The sequence below is a fragment of the Equus quagga genome, chromosome 1 (assembly GCF_021613505.1).
Source record: "Equus quagga isolate Etosha38 chromosome 1, UCLA_HA_Equagga_1.0, whole genome shotgun sequence".
Lineage (NCBI taxonomy): Eukaryota > Metazoa > Chordata > Mammalia > Perissodactyla > Equidae > Equus > Equus quagga.
In genome coordinates this window covers 129,750,156-129,775,807 of record NC_060267.1, presented here as the reverse complement: position 1 = coordinate 129,775,807, position 25,652 = coordinate 129,750,156, and the positions used below count along the sequence as shown (strand labels likewise).

The window sequence follows — 25,652 nt, the reverse complement described above, 5'->3', positions numbered from 1 at the left end:
TTCTATAATGATTAAGGAAATATTTTCATGGATAATGTTGATTCTTTCCTATGTGTTTTAGTTTGTTTGGAATCATAAATAGAAAAAGGAAAGAAAATGTAAAAATTCATCAGCAGGAACATTGAAGCTGAACAGAATAGCCACTGCACGATGATGAGCTTCACAGGGTTCTTGGTGAAGGAAAAAGGATCCCTCACTCATGTAAAGCGAGTTGCTGGATATAAGGCTGCAGTGCCCTTTAAAATGATTTTTTTACTACACAACTGTTCCTTTGTGGTCCTAAAGGCAGAAATATGCTAAAGTTTATCATTCAAGATTAGGTTAATTGAATTAGCATAATTGAGGTACATGTAGTGCCTAGGTGTTTTATTTCTTTCAAAAATTATATATCCTTTAATGTATGCTCCTTTGATGTTTGTTCATCTCATTTCGAGTTTTAAAGTAATTATTTAAGTGTAAACAGCAATAAGTGAACTAGATGATACATTTGACACTTATGTCTGAGGTTCTTTCTGATCCCAGGGCCTTTACACAGGATACCTAGATGCTCTCTCATTTGCTCTTTACCTGGTTAATTCCTACTTATCCTTTGGGTCTCAGTTTCAATTTCACTTCTCCTAAGAGCCCATCACTAGAACACTCCCTACCCCCATTCCAAATTATATACCCCTTATCATTCTTTCTCATAACATCTTTCTTTTTTCTTTTGTGGCACTTAATCACATATTATTATCAATTCTTACTAATATTATTATTTTAGTAATAATGTTAGACACAAAAAGTAAAGAAAATAATAAACGCTTTGAAATCGTAAGAACTTTAAGTGTTAATTTACTGATAACTCATTCAAAACCTCCTAAAAGAAAGCATTTACAGAATGTAGGGCACACATTGAATCCTAGGAAACACACCAGTCTGGCTGCAGCGATCACATCATGAATACTCCGGAGCATTAAATCTTCCACTTGAATGAGCCACTTTTCCACAGCACCTCGCGCTGCAGATGTGGAAATAAGTGCAATCAGCTCCACCCGCTCACCTTCAGAGCTATACATGGCCTTAATGTCCAAATTAGGAAGGAACTCCAATTTGGCAATGCCCTCAAAGCATTTTTTTAAATGAGGCTGAACTCTAAGTGGATCTTTGGTCTCTGACAAAATCTCCAACATTTCATCATTAGATAAGAAGAAAAAACTAGGGAAAAACATGCAAATAAAAGCTTTAGTTATAATTTATCAAACATCAGAAAATGCTTTTGATTATAGCACAGTTGGTTATCCATCATACCGAGGGAAGAAAAGTCGTTTTTTTTCAAGATATGCATTAAGCCCTTTCATAATTTTCTCCAAAAGTTCATTGCAGGTCTGCAGTTTTTCCAATAAACCTGTTAAAGAAGTAGCAGCAAGAACCTAAAAAAGATACGTTTGTTCAGGTCAGCACTTATACATCAGATATAATTATAAGACCTAAACATTAATCTATATTATATGTCAAAAATGTTAAAAGTTCAAAAGGTTTATGAAAATTGTCCTGAAATTTTTTTGTAATGTGAAACTATTAAAATTCAATAAATCAGAAATCTTCTTATCTAAGGACGCTAGTTACAAATGGAAGTTACAAATGTTACAAATGCATGACTGTCATGCATGTTTTCATGTCTTCGATATTGGATGATGTGGGGAGAGTCTACTAGGTTGGTGTGTGATTTAATTTTTACATTTACGACTGTCCACTATAAACCTAACAACACACAGTAGGAGTCGGCAAACTACACTCCAAGGGCTAAATCCAGCCTGCTGCCAGTTTCTTTTTTTTTTTTCAGCTTTATGAGATATAATTGACAAATAAAAATTGTATATATTTAAGGTATATAGCTTGATGTTTTGATAAACACATAGACTGTGCTGCCAGTTTTTGTATGGCCCATGAGTTGAGAATTACTTTTATACTTTTAAAAAGTTGAAAAATTCTAAGAATAATAATATTTCATGGCACATGAAAATGTCAGAGTCCATAAACAGTTTTATTGTAGCACAGACACAGCCATTCATTCACATATTATCTCTGGCTGCTTTCTTTATACAGTGATGACAGAGTTGAGTAGTTGTGAAAAAGACTATATGTCTCACAAAGCCTAAAAAATTTACCATGAGGCCCTTTGCAGAAAAAAATTGCTGACTTCTGACCTATAAAAAATCATGTCTCACAAAGGTTCTAAAGTCAATGTATAAGGTGAAATCCTTGAAATTCATAAATTTCAGTGTGCCATTGACTCTTAATAAGTCCAGCACAGCTACTTTTTCATCTAGCATTGAAACAAATTATTTCTTAAGTTGAATACTAGATAAAAAAAAAAAAAGTGGACGTATATCTATGGGCTATGCATATATGTGTATGAAAAGTACACAGCATGTTTTTTCAGCATTACAATCTCACTCAAGAAGGCGCTATACTCACTAGGAGAGACACACTGAGAGACCTGCAGATTTCGTTTCCCCCAACGCTCCTAAGCATATAGAGTCACTGAGGGGAATGTCAGGTGAATTACTTGCACCACTCGTTCTTTCTCTCTCTCACTCTCCATTTTACTTTATTTTACTATTTATTTTACAAGAAGAGGGAGCAGTGAGTATACACAGTAGAAGTCAAGTGAGTTAAATGTACGTTTGAAGCAGCTCCACTACATATATTAGTTATATGCAGTGTATCTTACGAATTGAAAAATTATTTTAATGCTTTCTCATATTTTTCTGAACTTTCCAGTTTGTATACAACTAACAGGTTTTACTTTTGTGATCAGAAAAAAAGAGAGCCAAATGCTCTTTAATACCCAAAAATAAAGGTTCCCCTTTATTTATAAAAGATAAAACAAACACTTCACCTTTGGATCTTTTGCACAAAACTTCATGATATCCCTCCAATGTCTGTCTACTGTCTGAAACTGACGGCCTTCTTCTGGCATCTGTTGCATGATATCCTCAGAACAAAAAATAGGCTCCAAGTACAGCCACTGAGCTTGTACTTTCAACCACTCGTCAATTGTTTCTTGTATTCGAATCAAACGGTCCTCCCAGGCCTTAATGAAAAGCATACTGTACTAAATTCCAGTTATTAAAGAAAACTCATAAATTATAGCAAGGAATATTTGTTTGAAATTTACTGTTATTTTTAAATCAATGCAAAACAGCTTAAAGTCCACTTATGAGTATCTCACATGGGCTTAGAAAACCTTCAAGAGATGTGAAGTTTTCCTAAACCTTTGGAACTCACAATTGGAATTGACTGTAGTTATTTAGACCAATTTCCTAACCTCTAGGTGAACCATCCCAAGTCTGAAAAGCATCCAGGAATATATCCTGCTCTACATCAGTGGTTATCAAGCTAGGGGTTATTTTGCTCCTTACCCCAAGGGATATTTGATAATGTCTGGAGACACTTTTGTTTGTCACAACTAATAGGGTGAGGGTGCCACTAATATCTCATGGGTAGAGGAGACAGACGCTGCTAAACTTCCCACAATGTACAGGACAGCTCCCACAACAAAGAATTATTCAGCCCGAAATGTCATTAATGCCAGGTTGAGAAACCCTGCTCTAAACCAACACAATTTGGAAAAAAACAAACAAAAGTCTTCTTATTCTCATAGGTCTAGAATCAACAAGATATTTCATTAGCTGAAGATCATTCATATAACCTTTCTTTGGTTTTTAAATATGTGGCCTAAGGTACCATGTATCAAGAGATTAGGCCTTATATTTTTATTGTTTTAAAAGCTCTAAGAGAGTTTTTAAATTTGTCTTGTAATTTCTCCCTTGTTAGACTAGAAATTCCTGAAAAATAAAAAAAAATCTTATCAGGAAAGGCTAGGCCAGCCTAATTCATGGGAAAATGGGTCAGCATTAGGTCCTTTTGGAAGAACACCACTCTTTGTCTCCTCCAAATATTGAGAGCCAAAGTCTTCTATAAAAAAACTATTTATGTTCAAAATAAAGTCAGACTGGCTTGGTCTGAACACCAGTTCTGTCATTTACTAGCTGGGTGAACTTGGGCAAATTACCTATGCCTTGGTTTCCTTATCTATGAATACAGATAATAACAGTGCCTCCCTTTAAGGTCAGCTATGGGGATTAAATGAGTTAATAAATGTAAAGCTCCTAGAGCAGTATCTGACATATAGTTGGAAATCTATAAATATCAGGGGAAAAATCCAACTCTCGTTTTTTTCCCATTTTACATAGTCCCCAGTTAGAATTTTGATACTACCTATGAAGCTATTAGTTATTACAATTTGTTTGCTTGCTGTATTTACCCACATCAGCTACAAGGATATGAAATAATCTTATAGTCTCAAAGATCATTTGTTTTTCTCAAGTAGACAATAATTCATTAATTATTCTAAATGATCCTCAAGCTAGTTTTTCACAAATATAATTAAAGTATGGGATGTAGAGCTTCACCACAAGTTATAAGAATATAGTATGAAACAGGGTCTAGGCTGTCTAAAGTTAGCATAAATAATACCAACTGTTTTCCTTCCAAGTCTATTGCTGTCATTGGAGAAGATTCCTTAAAACATAATTTATTCTTTTCAAAATCATTAGATTTAAAGTCTCAGATCTGTTCTATATAGTTCCATACTAATTTTTAAATATCTGTTCCTGTTTTTCACCAAAGCTATCCAACAAACTAATTTCCACAAGAGCATATATGTAATAAGATTGCAATTTTTATAAATGACCAGGAGCTTACTATCATATTTAACATACCTTAATCTCTTTTTCAAATGGCTTGATGAAAGGTGAGCCTCTCATTGTCTGAGTTTTTATAATTTGATCATCAAGGAGAGCCTGAATCTCATCTACTGAAGAAAGAATACAGACTCCAGTATCACGATATAGATTTATATGAAAAGCAATATCATCCCAAGTTCCTATCATTGTATGCATGGCTTTCTCTAATGAAAATTCCTAAAAGGGAGGAAAGAAGAAAGAATGGGGTGGTGAAGAAACAATCCTTTTTTAACATATTGACTTTTCCTTATGAATTCAGTAGCATTTGATGCATTACACAGTCATTTTCTTAAGATAATCTGTGGCTACATTGTAATTGTCTTTAAGTTAGAAAGTTTTTAAAACAATTAAAAAGTTCCCAAGGAGAATGATAATGTAGTTTTTAAAAATTCAATTGCTATGGAAACTACTGCTATCATTATGAAAATAGACAATAGAATAAAATACCTGCTGGACTTTCTCTGAAGTGGCCTTTCTGCCGTCTACAGTCTCCAAAATGCTTGCTGTGTATTTCAAGAACCCTGGAGGGCCACACTTATTCTTCTAGATCACATGAACATCAATGCCACACACACATTTACCCAGTATTCTTAATGGAAAAATTATGCATCAAGACTAGCATATCATCCATGCACACCAGAATGTGGCAGAATTAAGAGGTCAAAGGAGTCTGGATTCAGGACAAGGAAGTACTATAGCAGCACACACTTTATGAAGAAGAAAGAAGAGTCATCTTCTACCATTTCCCCCCACGTCCCTTCACTGCTATCCAGTACTATATATTCAACCACAACAAAAACTATAATAACTCGATTAACAAACTCATCACATAAAATATTTCAGTTGATCTTCATATTTACCTTGCTTGCACCTGCACTTATCACTTCAAATTGTTCCAAGTATGGTGCGAGGTTTAATTTCAAAATTTTTCTCATTGTAGTTCCAGAGTCTGGAGTCAAGTCATAGCCTACAATTTCTGATATCTGCTTCCAGTGACGTGCTCTCATTCCCGGATTGCACAGGATGGAGACAGTAGGGATATATTCCTAATGGTGAAAATATAAACAATAATGAGTCACTCATTTGACTTCCATACACATAGATGTTAGAGATGAAGCCTCGATACTGTAAAGATTACATTTCATGAAATTATTTAATATATTTAATGAGTCCAATCAAAATCCCATTTAGATTACGAGGAGGAGAGAAACTAACAAAATTATTCTAAAGTTCATCTGCACAAATAAACATGTAGAAATAGCCAAGAAAATTATAGGAGTACAAAAGAAGAGGGGTAAATATTCTATAAGATATTAAAGTATGTGATAAAACTATGGTATTATTATAGAAATACAAAGGTGTTATGTATATTATAGGTAGAAATATGTAATATAACATAATACATAGTTATAAGTACACACACACACACATAATGTGAATGGGGAAAAAGTCTGCACCAAAATGCCAAACAAAACTTTTGTTTGGAAATGAAAATTAAATATTTAACAAAAACACTTAGATCATCATTCTTGATATTGACATTAGAACATTTTCTTTAAAATCAGGAACAATATAAGGATACCCATTATTACTACTTCTAATAAATACTGTATTGTCTCAGCCAGTGAAGTAATATAAATAAATAAAAGATATAGGGAAGAGAAATTTAAAAAAACAAAACTGACACTGTTCACAGATTATTGTCTATGTATAGTGGTTGGATATTAAATTAATATAAAGAAATTAAATAGAATTTCTACATACCAGCCACAGATAGAAAACATAATTAACAAAAAGATCAATTTACAATAGTAATAACAAAATAAAGTACCTAGGGATAAATCACACGAAAGCTGTGAAAAGCTATTTTGGAGAAACTATATAACTTCATTAAAAAATGTTAAAGAAAATCTAAATAAATAGAGAAGCATACATGTGCTGATAGATTCATTATCATATAAATGACAAAGGGTTATTATCCAGAATATATTATAAAAATTCCATAAATTAACAGTAAAAACAACAACTGAAACAATGGCAAAAAAACAGTCAAAAGGCATAAATAAGCATTTCACAAAAGAAGAAATAGGAAAGGCAAGTAGAATATAAATATTATGGGGGCAGGGATTTTTGTTCATATGACTACAAGAAGGAAAATCAATAAATTAGGTAAGCAAGCAATAATATATAGGAGTGAAAATGAAGTAACAATAGTTACACCCAAGAACATGGATGAGTCTGAGAAACATAATGTTGACTGAGAAAAAAATCAAGTCTCAGAAGACTACATATAGATGATATATTTTTATAAATTGTTATATACAGATGTGATAAAACCAAAAAAGCAAGGGAATTACAAACAGAATTTTTTTTAAAGATTTTATTTTTCCTTTTTCTCCCCAAAGCCCCCTGGTACATAGTTGTGCATTTTTAGTTGAGTCCTCCTAGTTGTGGCATGTGGGATGCCACCTCAGTGTAGCCTGATGAGTGGTGCCATGTCCCCGCCCAGGATTCCAACCCGCAAAACCCTGGGCCCCTCAAGTGGAGAGCACGAACTTGGCCACGGGGCCGGCCCCACAAACAGAATTTATGATACACTTATCTTTAAGGGGGACTAAAGGGGTAAAATAGGGAGAAGGAATATACAGAGAGATGCAACAGCACTGATAATCTTCTAATCTAAAAACGAGAGAAGGGTTCATGGGTGTACATTTTCTTGTTATACTTCATAACTTACATATTTGTTACACATATTCTTCAAGTATTATATAATTAAAATGTGTTAAGAAAGAAAGATAAAGAAAGAATACTTACCATTTCCTCTTTCCAATCCAATTCAAAGCCCATCAAAATCATGCTTATACTTCTGGTCATCTCCTTAGTTAAGCCTTACCTGTTCTCCAAATGACAAAATAAATGCTCCATGCCCTTTCTCTCACAAGATACAGCTATCCTCTACCTAAGAATTTCTTCATGTGCCTTATTACAACCAGTTGTTCACAGCCTATTTTTCTGACCATGCTGCATTCCTCTTGAGGGGCAAAAGTCAATTTGAGTGACATGAACAAGAAAGATATTGAGCCAGAAGACTCTAGCCAATGTCAATGTCCAAGCCAATTAAGCAAGAAAAATAAATAAAAGGCATTTAGACTGGAAAGGAAGAAGTAAAACTCTATTTTCAGATGACGTGATCTTGTATATAGAAAATCGTAAGGAATTCATTTAAAAACTGTTAGAACTAATAAGTGAGTTTGGCAAGGTTGTAGGATACAAGATCAATATAGAAAAATCAATTGTATTTCTATAAACTAGCAATAAAAAATCCAAAATTGAAAGGAAGGGGAAAATCCCATATACAATAGCATCAAGAAGTATAAAATACTTAGGAATAAATTTAATAAAAGAAGTGCCAGACTTGTACACTGAAAACTACAAATCATTGTTAAAAGGAATTAAAGAAAATCTAAGTAAATGGAAAGACATCTCATGTTCATATATTGGAAGAATTAATATTGTTAAGATTGTAATACTTCCCAAGTTGATCTACAGATTCAATACAATCCTTATCAAAATCCTAGATTCCTTTTTTTAAGATTAAAAATGCATTTTAATAAGTTGATGCTGCATTACTGCTCCATTTCTCAGAAAAAATTCCAAAGTTATCAGGAAAAAATAAAGCATGATACATCCGTAAAAAATGCAGAGCATAACTAACTAAGATAGGCACAGCTAAGAGCTGCTGTCAGATCTTCAGCATACAGCAACCTTGTTCCCAAGGTTATACTATGCCTATCAAGAAAAGCTATAAACAGCAATATTATAGACATAAAAGGGCCATTCTTGGGTTGTCTTTGCCCAAGAAAAATGTGGAGGTAAGTGAACACAGGATTTTTTTAAAGATATACTAAATTAAAATTTCTAAGAGAGTTCATTTCTTCCTTAGGACATAAAGGGGTCATGTATGGGATACAACAGAATCTTATTTATGTATGTTGTCTGTGACCTCTGTGAACATCTGCTTGAATTCTCACCTGGGAGTGAATAGAACAATGGATCTAAGGTCATTAGGGGATATTTGATTTTTGTGGTATATGTGGCAGTGTCTCTGGGTTTAGTGGGTAGAAAAATGAGAAGGCAAGGAGAACCGAATGGACAAAGAATGGAAGGATCCAGGTTAATAGGGCTCTAACAGGATCCACAATGCCATGGTTCCCCCTGGGTCCTCTACAATCACATGAGACTTAAGAATGCACCACACAGATTTGATCGGTTAAAAAATATACCACACAGAACTGATTGTTAAATACCACCCCCTCATTTCCCTCTGCTTCCAGCATACTCCCTAAGGTAGTACAGGCAGGGAAGACCTAACTATTGGGAGGAATTTCTAATACTTTTCCAAGGTAGAATTCTGGCTAGTCCAGAAAGGGCCCTTCTTTTAAGAATTTTTGGAAACTAGATGCTGTAATTTTATTAGTATCAGTGATGTCTGGAACAAATTCAGCTCCAGGGGCTGCATAGTTGAACGCCACAGAGGTTCCACCAATTGCTCCAGTTTCTTCTATTGTAGCAGCTTGGCCAAAGCAATCAGTTGTGGGTGGGGTCAATCTCCAGGTTCCATCAGCATCACAGCAGCAGGTCCTAGTGGAGCTGGGGTACCAGCTGGCACAGGAGTAGGTGGCATGGTACCTCTATTGTTTATGCCCACAGCACCTTCCACTGCCATCTGGCTCCTCCATATCTCTAGCATCACAGAAGGTCCCGTTGAATCCCTCCTCCTGTCACTGCATCATTTTTTCCTGTTGCCGCTGCAGCTCTTCCTCATGACACCTGTACTCCTCCTCCTTCCTGAGCTCCAACTGCTTTTGTTTTTGCACGTCTTGGTTGTGCAGCTCATTCATCCTCTGAAGTTCTTGAAGCCTCATCAAATCCTGCCTCATTAGCATGACCTGGTGCTTGTAGTGGGCAGCCTCCATCTCCATCTCCAGTTTGCCATGAGCTTTCTTGATGTTGAGGTCCACTTGCTCCTGCTGCTGCTTCTCTATCTCATTGAATGCCTTCCATCACATTGGCATACTCATACTCAAAGGAGCTAGGCTGTGCAAATCTGGGTGGCCATTCTCACTCCTTGTGAAATTGCTAGTTCTTTATAACCAGCTTCTCTGGAAGTCCCTCTTCATCATCTAACTGGTCCATGGGCTCCATAGTCACAGGCTGAGGAAATGTGGTTAGCAGTCAGGAGCCTTCACCGCATCTGTCGAGAGTTTTGCCAGCAGATGGCTCCCCTGAGAACTCAACCTTGCTTTTTCCTGAGGGCCTTCCTCAATCATGCATTATGATTATAGCCCTCTCCACCTGCCCAATACAGAAAAGGCTTCCTTCAGCAGTTGTTGGACACATACTGAGGAAGGTTTCAGAACATAAGGGATGTACTATGGCTAGCCAAGCATACATTTAGGTGCTTTCCATGGAGTAGCATGTTGTCCAACTCCACTCTGGCAATCTCTGCTAGGCTTTATGTTTCCAAACAAATAAGGATGAAGCCCTTGTCCTTATGAATGAAGGCTTTGCCTGCCTTCCCATATTTCTCAAACAGTTTCCTCATTTCCTCCTCAGCAATGTCAAGAAGAAGATTCCCCTTAAAGAGATGGCTATATTGGGGCATAGTGGTTACGTAGTGGTTAAGTTCATGTACTCTGCTTTGGTGGCCTGGGGTTCGTGAGTTCAGATCCCGGGTGTGGACCTACACACTGCTCGTCAAGCCATGCTGTGGTGGAATCCCACATACAAAATAGAGGAAGATTGGCACAGATGTTAGCTCAGGGCTGATCTTCCACACAAAAACAAAAACGAGAGAGAGAAAGCAAGATGGCTATGCTGTGTGAGGGTCTTCTCTCCTGGTTTCCTAAAGTTCTTCAGGCCAACAAACAAGCCTTCATTTTGGCTGCTGGCCTGTTGCCCATTTGCAAGTATTGGCAGTGACAGTGGCTGCTGCTATTACTGCTGGTGGTGATGCTAATGATGCTCCCTTGGAACAAGGTTTTGCTTCTCCAAGTTAAAAGTTTCATTGCACTGAATTTTTGTAGCCTTCTACCAACTGTTTTTTCTCCTCAGAGTAATGGTGATGCTACATGGCCTCCACCATCCCCCCCAGCTGCCTTTTTTTTTTTTGCACAAATTAACAAGCTGATCATAAAATCCATATGAAAATGCAAGGGATCCAGAATAGCCAAAACAATCTTGAAAAAGAAGAATAAAGTTGGAGGATTCACACTTTCCAATTTCAAAACATATTACAAAGCCATAGTAATCAAGACAATATGGTGCTGGCAAAAAGTTAGACATACAGATAGATGATGCAATAGAACTGAGAGTCTAGAAATAAACCCTCACATATACAGTCCACTAATTTTCAACAAAAGTACCAAGACAATTCAATGGGAAAAGAACAGTCTTTTCAACAAATGGTGCTAAGACAACTGGATATCCACATATCCTACCCCTACCTCACATCACACACGAAAATTAAATCAAAATACATCAAAGACATAAATATAAGAATTAAGAGCATAAAATTCTTAGAAGAAAACATCAGTGTAAATATTCATGGATTAGGCAATAGTTTCTTAGATATGACACCAAAAGCACAAGCAACAAAAGAAAAAATAGATAAATGAGACATCATCAAAATTAAAACCTTTTGTACTTTAAAACATACCATCAAAAAAACAACAGGACAATCCACAGAACAAGAGAAAATTTTTGTAAATCATAAACCATATATCTAATAAGGAACTTGTATCTAGAATACGAACAATTTCTACAATTAAATAACAAGAGACAAATAACCCAATCTAAAAATGGGCAAAGGATCTGAATAAATATTTCTCCAAAGAAAGCATACAAATGGCCAAGAAGCACATGAAAAGATGCTTAACATCATTAGTCATCAGGCAAATGTAAATAAAAACCACAATGAGATACCACTTCACACCCACTGGAATGGCCATAATCAAAAAGACAGACAATAACAAGTGTTGACAAGGATGCAGACAAGTTGGAACCCCCATGCACTGCCAGTGGGAATGTAAAATAGTTTGGAAAATAGTCTAGCAGTTCCTCAAAAAGTTAAACGTAGATTTTACCATGTGACCCTGCAATTCCACTCTTACATATACACCCAAAAGAAGTGAAACATATGTCCACACAAAAATTCCTACATAAATATTCATAGCACCATTATTCATAACAGCTAAAAAATGGAGACAGTGCAAATGTCCATCAAGTGATGAATGGATAAACAAGATATGGTATCCATATAATGAAATATTACTCATCAGTAAAAAGGAATAAAGTATGATACATGTTACAACATGAATAAACCTTGAAAACATATGCTAAATGAAAGAAGTAAGTCACAAAGGCTACATATCATATGACTTTTAAATGAAATGTCTAGAATAGATAAATCCATAGAGATAGAAAGTAGATTAGCAGTTGCCATGGCCTTGGAGGAGGAGGGAATGGAAAATGACTACTAACAGTTACAGGCTTACTTTTCAGAGTGATAAAGATGCACAACAGATGTTAATAAAAATTATTTAAAACTTGGGGAAAAAAGAAAAAAAAGGTAAATGTCATATCCTTTCAATGTCATATGGGATACAGCGCCACCTAAGTAAAATTTAACTGTTTAAAGACTGTATTTTGTTCAACTCACTGTTTACTACTCAAAGACCCAGACTTTGCAAAATTACACATTAACTTGTAGATTTCTGACCAGTAGAGATGCAAGTAATTTCTGTCTAATTAAAAAGATAACTCCAAATGTTATGGTTTATTGGCTTCTGTGACATTAACCAGCCTTATATCAATACTAACAATCTTTTTCTAACATTCCTTTATTAAATTGTCTATAAATACTCAGCTCCTCAAATGTTCTTTGAATCAGCCTTACCATCTTACTAGTTTGCTCATTAATTAATAAGTAGAATAAAATATTTGACAGGTTTATTTTTATCTTTGTATGAGAGTCATGTTTTCATTTTTTGTAAATGATAATTTAATAAAGTAATTTTTTTAAAAATTTGAGGACTATAGAACATCCGATTTTTTATTTTGACTAGTAAGGACTTTCTTTTTAACCTTCCATTATTTTTGCTTATCATCATATTCATCATTCATCAGAACATGATATAACATTCACTCAGTAAGTATTTGTTAAATAAATGAATTTTTAACACTTAAAAAGTAGAAAGAACCTACTCTCAAAGTGAATATATTTAGCCTTATTAAAAATTCAGTAGAAGGTTGGGGCCAGCCCCGAGGCAAAGTGGTTAAGTTCGCACACTCTGCTTGGCAGCCCAGGATTTCGCAGGTTCAGATCCTGGGTGCGGACATGGCACTGCTCATCAGGCCATGCTGAGGCAGCATCTCACATGCCACAACTGGAAGGACCCACAACTAAAATATACAACTATGTACTGAGGGAATTTGGGGAGAAAAAGCAGGAAAAACAAAAAAGAAGATTGGCAACATTTGTTCGCGCAGGTGCCAATCTTAAACATGAAAAAAAAGAAATTCGGTAGAAGGTGAGAAGACAGAAGTTGAGTGTAGTACAGCTAGCCTATGTGGAGAGCATCTCTGTAGGAGGCTGGAGAGGAAACACCAGGCTAACTCCATTCAACTGCTCAACAAGTGTTAATTACCTAGCACATGTGAGGCTCAGTTCCAGTCAGAGGAGACAGAATAGTGAACAACAAAAAAAATCATTATATAGTCCTTATTTTTCCTATTTTGCCATTTACCAGTAAAAACTTAATCATTAACTATCTTGGTCCATTGCTGTGGATTTATCTTTTAGAAGTATAAAGTATTAACTCCCTGTAATACTAGGAGTGAGGTCCTGAAAACTCTCATGGTAAAAAGAACATAAGGAAAATAGCACCAGAAGGAATTAACCAAAAATGAATATACGAAATTCATTATCAATTTTTCTACATTCATTTACAAATATTTGTTTAGCATCTACAATGTCCTAGTCATTATTGTTAATGATTAGGATACATCAATAAATTAAACAAAGATCCCTTGTACAAACTTTCAGTTATAAAATAAAGTCCCGGAGATATAATATTTAGTATGATGATTATAGTTAATAATACTGTACAGTCATGTGTCGCTTAACAATGGGGATACATTCTGAGAAATTCATCATTAGGTGATTTTGTCACTGTGTGAACGTCATAGAGTACTTACACAAACCTACATGGTATAGCCTACTACATACCTAGGCTGTATAGTACTAATCTTATGGGACCACCATCATATATGTGGTCTGTTGTTGACTGAATGGTCATTATACAGTGCATGAGTGTATTGTATATTTGAAAGTTGCTAAGAGGGTAGATCCTAAAAGTTCTCACCACAAGGAAACAAAATTTGTCACTATGTGTGGTGACAGATGTTAACTAGACTTACTGGGGTGATCATTTCCTAATATATACAAATATCAAACCATTATGTTATACACTTGAAACTAATAAAATATTATATGTCAATTATATCTCAATAAAAAATAAAAGAACATTGCAGGCAGGGGTAAGAGCTGGAGAAAAGGCCCTCAGCCTGGAGGGTCTGCTTGTTTGAGAAATGAGGATGGGGGAAGAGTTGTCAAGGTTGGTGAAAGTATATATTGGTATAACCCATATGAAAAGTAATTTGACTATAGATTTTAACCATTTACTCTTCTGGCATTTACCTTGCAGTCACACCTTCACACACATGAAATTTTATACCAATATATAACATTATATAGATGTAAAAAAGAATGAAAAAGCTCTATTTACAATGAGAAAAGGTCTCCAAGATAAATTAATCAAAACAAAGGGGGATAATAATATATACAATATGCTATATTTTCTACAAAAAGATGGAAGGATAAGGACATATATTCACACTGTTATATGTGTAACAAAATTCTGGAGGTATACACAAGAAAGTAATAACATTAATAACCTGAGTTATACTGGTGAGAAACATAAGGAGGAGACTTTTCATAAGGAGAAACATAAGGAGGAGTGGGTAAGAGTTTTTCTTAGTCACACAGGTAGAGCCGATGGTGGAGAGGGAAGACTAAAATCATCATTTCAGCTATGCTGCACGTACTAAAATACGTATCAGACTATAAACGGACGTCTAGTAGTATCCAAATAAAATGCAGATTTGACTTCGTACTTCTAATTTTTAGCGTAAATAGTCAAATTAATTAATGGCATAAAAAACTAGAAAACCCAAGTGAGACTTTAGATATTATATTAGTAAGGTTAGGTGGTAGCTTAGCAACATTTGATGCGTCTCCTATGTGATACTTGGTTTTCTTTCAAATAGAGGAATAAGTCCAATTTTTATATATTTTAAACGATGAAAATATATTAAATATTGAAAATAATTTTAAGGATTTACTTAAAAAAAATTCAGGTAGCTCATGGAATCTCTGCGAGTGCTAGGCACAGAGGGGAACAATGCTCAAAATCTCATCACAGAGTTTGCGCTCTGAGCATGCGGACAGTGGAAACTTGGCACTACCACTAGAACCACTGCCACTACTGCCTTGGGAAGTTGGAGGCATTATTAACTGTCAAAAAATTGTTATTATCATCCTTTATAAATGAGGAGACTGAGGCACGAGAGGCTAAATATCTTGCCCAAGATATGCCATGACGAAGAGCAGAATTGTGATATAAACCTAGGTAATGTGACTCCAAAGCTTTCCCAGCTAACTGCTACCCTGTGCTACTGCCCTTGGTAGAGGCTAACTGGTCTGTCCTAAGAATTTTTTACCTTCTTTATATCACTGTGGTTAGTCGTTGTAGTCTTTCCTAACTGTCAAGCATTGTTCTAGGAAGAGATTGATTTTGATGACTTCATCAGGAAAGAATGAAGCATGAATTAAGTAATAAATCAAGTTTTCTAGATTCAGCTTTGGTTTTGTTTCCAAATCTTTCTATTTCTCCTCATTAGCACTTGATACACAAACAGCTCTACCAGGGCTTTCTAAAACGTCATTGAATGTGTTTGTACCTTAAAAGTTTTTATCTGCTCCATTACTGTAGAGCACATGGTAATAGTAGGATTCTCTTTTGGTTCTTCTTCAACTTTCTCTTCTCCCAGAGACCGTCTTTTTGCCACCTTTCTTTTTTCTTGTAATTCCTTCTTTTGCTTCATTTGGAAAAACTTCAGTGTCTTAAAAATTTCTCGGGAAAATTCATCTACATCAGCTTCCATGCTTTCCCCATTAAGCTCCAAAAACCCTCCATCCATCCACCTGAATTGAAAGAAACAATAACGTTAAACTCAGAGACTTGCAGTGTGAAGGCTTAGAGATTCTTTGAGGCTAGACTCCTCTTTCATAAAGGAAACAACTGAGTGCAAGAGTGGGTAAGAGTTTTTCTTAGTCACACAGGTAGAGCCGATGGTGGAGAGGGAAGACTAAAATCATCATTTCAGCTATGCTGCACGTACTAAAATACGTATCAGACTATAAACGGACGACTAGTAGTATCCAAATAAAATGCAGATTTGACTTCGTACTTCTAATTTTTAGCGTAAATAGTCAAATTAATTAATTGCATAAAAAACTAGAAAACCCAAGTGAGACTTTAGATATTATATTAGTAAGGTTAGGTGGTAGCTTAGCAACATTTGATGCGTCTCCTATGTGATACTTGGTTTTCTTTCAAATAGAGGAATAAGTCCAATTTTAAACACTTAGCCAACAACAACAAAAAAATCAAAATATGTTTTACAAATCCTTCTACATTATTTGCATAATTTTTATTACATTATCAGAAATTACCGTTTTTCTGTTCGTTGCCACTTCAAAACTAAATTAAAAAACTTCTGATAGGGCTCAATGTTAACTTTTAATTTATCCAGTTCAGGATATTTTGTCAATTCCCATTTGAAAAGTTCCTCTTCTTTATTAATAAACTGAACGGCATCTTCAGATTCCTGAATACGTTTTTGTAGTTGTCTTACATCTGTCACATACTGAAAGCGGATAATTTTATCTCAAGAAATATCCAAGTAATGTTATAAAAATAAGATTATATGATACAGCATAGGCTATGTCCTTGCATTTATATAGCAACTTTAAATATCAACTTTACAACATTACTATGATAGAGAGCAAAAGGTATGGTTATGTCTATTTTACAAATAGAAAACTAAGTCACAAAAAAGATCACATAAATAGTACCAGTTCCAAGCCCAAGAGTCAGGCCCCTGTTTGCCATAGTAAGAACATGTTTTTCTGTATTTTTAAGTTTATGCAAATGTGTCCTGTATTAATATACACGCTTGCCATAGCTACCATCTTATATATTTATCAGACCTGTTGCATGCGGTCCAGTTCTGCAAATTCTGCAAACTCTTCCATGCGGCGTGATTCTTTTTCTAATTCCAAAATCAGTTTCTCTCTCTTGGCTATTAACTCATTTTCTTTTTTATGTTTAGCATACTCTATGAGCTTTTCAAAAGACAATTTGATTATGTTAATTACTTTGTTACAAAGGGAATAGTTATCAAATCAGAAATGTGAATGTTTTGTATGGTAATAAAAATCAGCATAGAAGTAAAAATGAGTACAAAAATAAAACACTGGTTGACAGTAAAATGCAAAGAATGATAAACCACAAAGAAAAATTTTCTTAGATCTCCAAAGTGACTATAATAATTCTTATTTATTAATTAGATACTTTAACAGATTCCAGGATAATAATAAAAGCTACCATTTATTGAGCACGTGCCATGTGTCAAGAACTATTAAACACCTTACCTACATCACCACAGGTATTATTCATCTCACTTCAAAGATGAAGAAATTTAGACTTACAAAGGGAAAGAGACATGTCCAATGTCACAAATTCAAGAGTCGGGATTAGAACTTTGGTTTATCTGACTGAAGTTCGTGCTTTTCATTACCATACCATCTCATTTCCTAATTTAGGAGAAACTGGTTTACATTAGGACTTTTTCAAAATCTGAACTATATTCTGTCTGATATAAAATCCTGAATTTGCTACTTCTTATCTCTGTGATACTGGGTAGGTTACTTAACTTCTCTGAGACCCATTTTTCTCATCTATGAGATGGGGAAAATAGGAGCACCTGGGATTTTTGTGAGTATTAAATGATTTAATGAATGGAAAGCACTGAGGGCAATGCTTACTATTATTATTATAAATTTATATAATAGTTCTGACTTCTTTAATGTCAGTTCCACTTCTTACCAGACCCTGTGAGTTAAGCCTAACAGCCTGTCCTAAGCCTGCAGGGCCACAAATGTTGCTAGCCCCAAACTCATATTGACACATGAAGTTACTTTTTAAAGGTAGATGGTAAGTATGTATGAAAATTAAATAAACACTGTGCTTAAAAATGCCAGAATACAAAAATACGTACTGAAAAATATATTTACCTCATCATTTTCATCAAAGATGGGATTTATTTTCCAAGGCCACATAAGGACAGTTGAATTTAAAGCTAAGTCTTCTTGAGGAAATAGAAAAACATCTAAAAAGTAACTCATTTGGCGTTTGGATTCCTACAAAAGAACCACCAGATACAATATATCATATAGAAAATCTAAGGCATTATGAAAAAGAGAAGAACCAACAACTTCCAACACTCTTTCAAATTTCAGTTTGACTCATAGTATTACCTATTTCATATCAGCCAAATTACCTGAGTATTTCAATAGCTATAGGATTATTTATTTGGCTTCATACCACACAATTGCAGACTTCAATACTGGAAATAAAGCTCAAAAGTTTTCATTTGCAGTTGACAACATAAAGGTACTCTTGATCCTCCTGGTATATGACTGAAAAAGGTGATCAAATATGCAGCTTTTGTCAGCAACTTTTTAAACTTTGGATTTTAAAGGATTTTACATTTTCATTGTTATGTATTTATTTTTGAATCTTGGTGACAAAGATTTTAACATTCTTTGTTTTGTTTTGCACCTTCAGTGACATTACCACCTTTTTTGCCTACTGTTAGCATATAGCAATTGTCCAGAAGAGATTAGGGGTGAATGGCAAAGAGAAAGAAAAAAGCCTTTAAAACCAACAGATTTACCTGAGTAGAGAAATTAAACATCTTTACTGCTATAGCTTTCATTGATCCATATGCAGTACTGTAATTTTTAAGAATTGAAATACAGATTCAAAGGGTAATTTAAGGTTTTTGATTTGAGATATATATATGTGTGTGTATATATACATATAATGTGCAAAATGTATTATATTCAAAATGCATTATATATGTATTATATTGCATGTAGAAATATAACAATAAAAATTGATCCTTGTAATTAATTATATTAATAGATTAAAGGAGAAAAAGCACATGATGGTCTCAATAGATGCAAAACAAAATGTTTGATAAAATTCAACATCCACTCATAATGATTTTTTAAAAAAGAACTAAAAGGGGACAGCCTGGTGGCGTAGTGGTTAAGTTTGCATTCTCGGCTTCGGCGGCCCGGGGTTCATGGGTTCAGATCCCAGGCAGGGACCTACAAACCACTCATCAAGCCACGCTGTGGTGCCATTCCATATACAAAGTAGAAGAAGATTGGCACAGATGTTGGCTCAGCCACAATCTTCCTCAAGCAAGAAGAGGAAGATTGGCAATAGATGTTATCTCAGGGCCAATCTTCCTCACCGAAAAACAAAACAAACAAAAAAACTAAGGAAATCTGAATAAACTATAGACCAAAGAAAACTAAAAGAAGAAAACTTACTTATCTGATAAAGGTATCTATAAAAAAATCTACAGCAAATGTCATACTTAATAGCGAAATCTTGAAAGCTTTCTCTTTGAGATTGGGATCAAGATGACCACTATTCACCATTGTACTAGAGATCTTAATCAGTCCACTGTAGCAAAGAAAATAAAAAAGGTTTGGAAATGTGTAATGTTTGATGAGGACAAAAGCAAAACTCATTATTTGCAAGTTATATGATGGTATATGTACACATTCCAAAAGAATCCTCAGATAAATTATTACAATTAGGAAGAGAAAAAATAAATAAAAATTTTAAAGTTAAAATTTTTAAATAAAGAAAAAATTTTTAAATTAATGATAGATATTAATTTCTATATAAAAATAAATTTTATATTATAGCCCAAAGCATAAAATAAATATCTATGAGTCCATACTGATATAAATGAATGATTGAATAAATTAATAAGTGGGAGAGAAGAGACAAATCTCCAAAGAGGACATTATGGAAAGGGGGAGAAAAAGAATAAAGAGACCTGATAAACACCACTTCAGTCTGGTGATCAAGGTCAACATCAATACTTATCAGTCACGTTGATAATATGTACCCTTGATATGATGTGATGAAAATAGCACTTTACTTTTGTGATCCTTCTTCCAAAAACCCACTATCCTAGTCTAATCATGAGAAAAATATTAGACAAATTTCAACAGAGGGCCACCCTATCATACACCTGACCAGTACTTTTCAACATTGTCAAGGTCATCAAAAACAAGGAAAATCTGAGAAACTGTCAGAGCCAAGAAGAGCCTAAGAAGACATGACAATTAGATATAATGTGGTACCTTAGATGGGTTCCTGGAATAGAAAAAGGACATAAAGTAAAAACTAAGGAAATCTGAATAAACTGTGGACTTTAGTTAATAATGTATAGATATTGGTTTATTAATTGTAACAAATGTAAAGGTAACATACTAAAGGTAACATACATCCTAAGACGTTAATAATGAGAAAATTGGGTGTGTGTGTTGGGGGGAGTGTAATATGGGAACTCTGTACTATCTGCTCAATTTTTCTGTAAATCTAAAACTGTTCTGAAAAATAAAGTTCATTAATCATTTTTATAAATTCATTGTATTCTGTATTCAAGTAACAAAGAGAAGATAAAATTTAAAGATATCACTTAACATAACAGTAAAAGATATTACGTACCTGAAAATATATCTAACAAAAGATGTACACAATCTCTAAAGAGAAAATTATAAAATATTGAGAGATATTAAAGAAGAGGTAAATAAATAAGATATATTACGAATTGGAAGCCTTCATATTGTAAATCTGCCAGTTCTCTCCGTCTATTTAATGCATTTCCAATCAAAATCCCCAGAGATTTTTGAAGAATGTGAAAAACTGATTCTAAAATTTATATTGGAAAGACACTAATTCTCTAAATTTACTATCAATTTGAGCCAATCTCAATCAAAATTCCAAAAGGTTACTTCACAGAATGTGATGAGCTAACTCTAAAATATATGAAAATGCTAAGGGCCAAGAACAAGCAAGAAACTTGGTGAAGAAGAGTGGGAGGACATGCTCTAACACGTATCAAGACTTATTATTGCTACTACAATTAAACTGTTGTAATTAAGTCAGTATGGTATTGCTACAACGATACACAAGAAAGTCAATGAAACAGAATATAATGTCTTAAAACAGACCCTCACATATGTGGACGCCTAATATATGATAGAGGTGACACTGCAGAGCAGTAGGGAAGGGATAATCTCTTAAATAAATACATAATTGCTCATCTATATGAAAAGATAATTAAATTAGATCTCACATCATTCACAAAAATAAGATTCCAGGAGGACTGAAAATATAAACCTGAAAGGCAAAACCTGAAAGGCTTTTAGAAAAGGATATAAGAAAAAAATCTTGATGACCCTGGGTAGGAAAGGATTTCTTAAACAAGACACAGAAAGGACTAGCTATAAAAGAAAAGATTGCTCCATTTGATTGCATTGAAATTAATAATTTTTGTTCATCAAAACACCATTAAAAAGTTAATGTAAATTACAGAGTGAAGGAAAGGATACCTATTGACGATATATTCAAAGGTACTACACTGAACTATACACTTAAAAATGGTTAAGATGATAAATTTTATGTTATACATATTTTTTCACAATTTTTAAAAAATCTATCACCAACAATAAGAAAAAGACACACAACTCTCAAAAGAAAAATGGGCAAAAGACACATACTGGTAGTTCACAAAAGAGGAACTCCAAATGGTCAACAAGCATAAGAAAAGTATTCAAATTCATTTATTTTCAAGAAAATGCAAATTAAAAATACAATGACCTCAGGGCCAAACCCGTGGCTGAGTGGTTAAGCTTGTACACTCTGCTTCGGTGGCCCAGGGTTGCACGGGGTCAGATCCTGGGCACGGACCTAGCACCGCTCATCAAGCCATGCTGAGGTGGCATCCCACACAGCAGAACTAGAAGAACCTACAATTAGAATATACAGCTATGCACTAGGGGGCTTTGGGGCGAAGAAAAAAAAGAAGACTGCCAACAGATGTTAGCTGAGGGCCAATCTTTAAAAAATACATATATATAATGACCTCTACCCAACAGACTGACAAAATTTAAAATATCTCACAATAGCAAGTAGGGGCAAGGATGTAAAATAATAAGATTCTTATACACTGCTGATAGGAGTATAAAATTGTAACTATTTTAGAAAAGAGTTTTGCCTTAGCTATGAAAGGTGTAAATAAGTATATCTTAAAACATCTGGAAAAAAATGCATGAATATATGCACCAAGATACACATACAGAAATGTTCCCAGCAGTATTGCTGTTAGTAGAAACAACCCAGATATCCAGAACAATAAAATTAAAATAATAAATTACTGCATAGTTATACAGGAATACTAGACAGCAATTAAAATAAACTAAAGAAACAATGACATTACTAACATAATGTTGACAAGATGCAAAAGAACAGAAACAGTAAGATGCTGTTTACATAAAGATCAAAATAAGACAAAAATTAGCTATATTGATTAGGAATGCATATCGAGATGGTAAAACTATAAAGAAAAACAAGGAAATGATTACTATAAAAGTCAGGATAGCGCTCACATCCAGAAAAAGACAGGAGATTGTGACGGGCTTCTAAGGTATTGGCAAGGTTCTATTTCTTTCCCTGAGTGATAATTACTGAGTGTTTACTTTATAACATTTTAAATTGTACAATTTATGTTTACATTTCACCTTTTTAAACAGAATTAGAGTACAATATAGGTGAATAGGTAAATAATCTTGGGTTGGGGAAGGCATAAGCATACTACTAAATGTAGAAACTTTAAAAGAAAATATATTTTTGTAACTCTAAGTTGTGGGATGCACACATAGTTTGAGAACTAAAGGAAAAAATACAATTACTGTAGAAAGCTCTAGGGAAGAGAGGGAGAGAAGTAGTTACAATCAGAGAGTCATATGCAGAGGGTTTCTGGGGTCCTGGCAATATCATATTTCTTGACCTGGGTAGTGGCAACACAGGTGGTCACTTTATAACTATTTGTTTAACTCTACGTTTTATACATTTTCAATATGTTTATCATATTTCACAAAGAAAAAACTATTTTAAAATATGTAAATTAAAAGATTCTTACCTGGATCCGTAAAATCAAGTCCCGAATTCCTACAGTCCGGGCTTTTTCTACATAAGATATCAGATCCATCATCTCTTCTGTTGTCTCAGGGACTTTCAATGCATGCTCTTTAATTGCTTCAAATTCACTACAAATACTGACATAACACTCTGCTTTACTATAGTTATGGAAATTAATACTTTACCATATGCAGTAAGTGTGTTATGATTATTATAAAATAGGAACTGTGATATCCTAAAAATAATTGGATAATTCACTAAGATTTAAAATATTTAAGCATAACTTATTTGATAACTCAGAATATAACATACATCTATAAAATTAAGGCAACATTTTCATGTGGAAATTATGGTATATTAAAAATTTTTTTTTTACCAATCTCTTCAACTCTCTTGAATACCCAGTTAAACAGTGTGATATAGAGCATACTTTGGATCAGGCAGCCTTAAATTTAAATCCTGCCTCAGCTGCTACTAGCTTTGTGACTTAAGCAAATCTCTGAGGCTTAGTTTCCATATCTTTAAAGTGAAGTCATGAACATTCATCTTGTTTGATTGTCATAATACAATAATGAATGTAAAGGGCCTAGCACATTCTCATTTACTGGTAACTATAATTGTTAGTTTAGCCATTAGTTTATTTATTATTACTAGTGCCTCTTGTGAAACAAGGCAATATAGCAAGTAAAAAAATCAAACCCTTGTACACATTTCAAAAAATCTGTGACTCTCTTAGGATAGCCTATGTATGTAAGTATGAACCTAGATACTCTATAGCCATTATTTAACTAAAGGTACTTTTCTTGGAATTTTTCCCTGTGCTTTGCAATATCTGTATTGTCAGGCCATTACCAGAAATATCAGAAAACTCCATGAAAAAACAAAATATAATAGTGGTTAAGTGATTCTAAAAATAAATTTTAGCTCATGCAGGTATTTCATTTATATTCTGTGGGTAATTATACTTAATCATTCATTTAATAAATAATTGAGTACCTACAAAGTGCTAAGCAAAGTTCTAAACATTGAGATAGAGCAGCAAACAAGTTCCTGCCCTCATAAAGCTTACACTCAAGCGGAGGAGAGAGACAAAAGCACACAAATACATAACACAATGTTAGGTAGTAAAAAGTGATATGAAGAAAAATAAAGCAAGGTAAGGGGATAAAGAATGTTGGAGTGTAGAGAAGGGGCCACTATTTTATATAGAGTAGCCAGGGAAGGGCTCTCTAGGAAGGTGATATTCAAGGTGAGAGAAGAAAAAAACTTCCAAAGAAGAAAAAGCAGCAAGGACAAAGGCCTGGGGTAGCAATAAGCTTGGCATATTTTAGGAGTGGTAAGCAGGCCAGTATGAATACAAAGAAGAGGACAAAACATGAAGTTGGAGAGGTGAGCAGGACTCAGAACATGTAGTGCTGATAATTAATTCTTAATTATCAAACATTTAGGAGGATGAGTGACATCTGCATCATGGCAGAATGAGCACACCCCTTAAACTCTCCCCTGTAAGATAAGCAAAAAGGATACACATAAACCAACAGAGGACATCCACACAACACAAAAGATGTCTAAGAGACCCATGAAGCCATATGTGTGAAGGTGGAGTGCTGGACTCCCCATAGGAAGTGGAAGGAGGTAAGGAAATCTCTACATACTGAATGGCAGTGACCCTGGGACTGCGCACAGCTTGGAGAGGAAAGGGGGGAACGGGTGGCCCTCCATGGGAACACCATTGCTCTCCGAGGTCCATCACAGCCTGAGGGAAAGCGCCACACAGCGGTGACTAGCTATTGCGGGGGTGTCTTCAGTAAGCTAGCACCCCAGGAGAGCAGATAGCGAGGGCAGAGTGAGAAGCTCCAGGGATCATGCAGGCAAAAGAAAGTGCTCCTCGCCCCACCTGGCACCCCAGTTCACCCTATTCAAAAAAGCAGCAGCTGCGAGCTGAGCTGCAGATCAGGATGGGCTCAGAATACACAGCCCTTGACCCCCACCCAGTGGTGGCAGGTGGAAGCTGCGACCACATATTACCACTATGCAGAAACACAAATACACCCCATCAAGCAATGTGGAAAAAGACCAGACCAGAAGGAAAATCACAAGTACCCAGAAATCAATCCAGAAGGCACAGAAATCTATAATGTAAATGACAAATAATTCAAAATAGCTATAATAAAAAAAACTCAATGAGTTACAAGAAAACATAGATAGATAGTTCAATGAAATCAGGAACTTCTATAAAGAAGAACCAATTAGAAATATTGGAGATGAAAAACACAATGGAAGAGATTAAGAAAAATATGGATTCCCTAAACAATAGCACTGATATTATGGAGGAACGAATCTGCAATCTTGAGGACAGAAATATAGAAATGCCTCAGAAGCA

The 25,652-nt window shown here is 34.7% G+C and overlaps 1 protein-coding gene across 15 annotated transcripts in view; it reads right to left on the bottom strand.

Annotated features, from left to right (window-relative positions):
* DNAH12 (dynein axonemal heavy chain 12) overlaps positions 1-25,652 on the bottom strand; it is a 205,102-nt gene that overhangs the window by 132,332 nt on the left and 47,118 nt on the right. For 12 of the 15 annotated variants that reach the window (XR_006886240.1, XM_046646842.1, XM_046646833.1 and 9 more), the window contains 10 exons: positions 23,271-23,406; positions 18,271-18,396; positions 17,185-17,319; positions 16,648-16,841; positions 15,873-16,116; positions 5,651-5,836; positions 4,767-4,967; positions 2,882-3,076; positions 1,288-1,409; positions 912-1,194 (listed from right to left, as the gene is read on the bottom strand). Coding sequence is in view for 14 of the 15 variants with exons in the window: in XM_046646842.1 (XP_046502798.1) it covers positions 912-1,194; positions 1,288-1,409; positions 2,882-3,076; positions 4,767-4,967; positions 5,651-5,836; positions 15,873-16,116; positions 16,648-16,841; positions 17,185-17,319; positions 18,271-18,396; positions 23,271-23,406 (1,822 nt within the window). In the remaining variant the exon portion in view is untranslated. Of the gene's footprint in view, positions 1-911; positions 1,195-1,287; positions 1,410-2,881; positions 3,077-4,766; positions 4,968-5,650; positions 5,837-15,872; positions 16,117-16,647; positions 16,842-17,184; positions 17,320-18,270; positions 18,397-19,599; positions 19,664-23,270; positions 23,407-25,652 lie in introns of those variants that run through there. The other 3 variants (XM_046646910.1, XM_046646899.1, XM_046646880.1) reach the window with 3 other exon arrangements.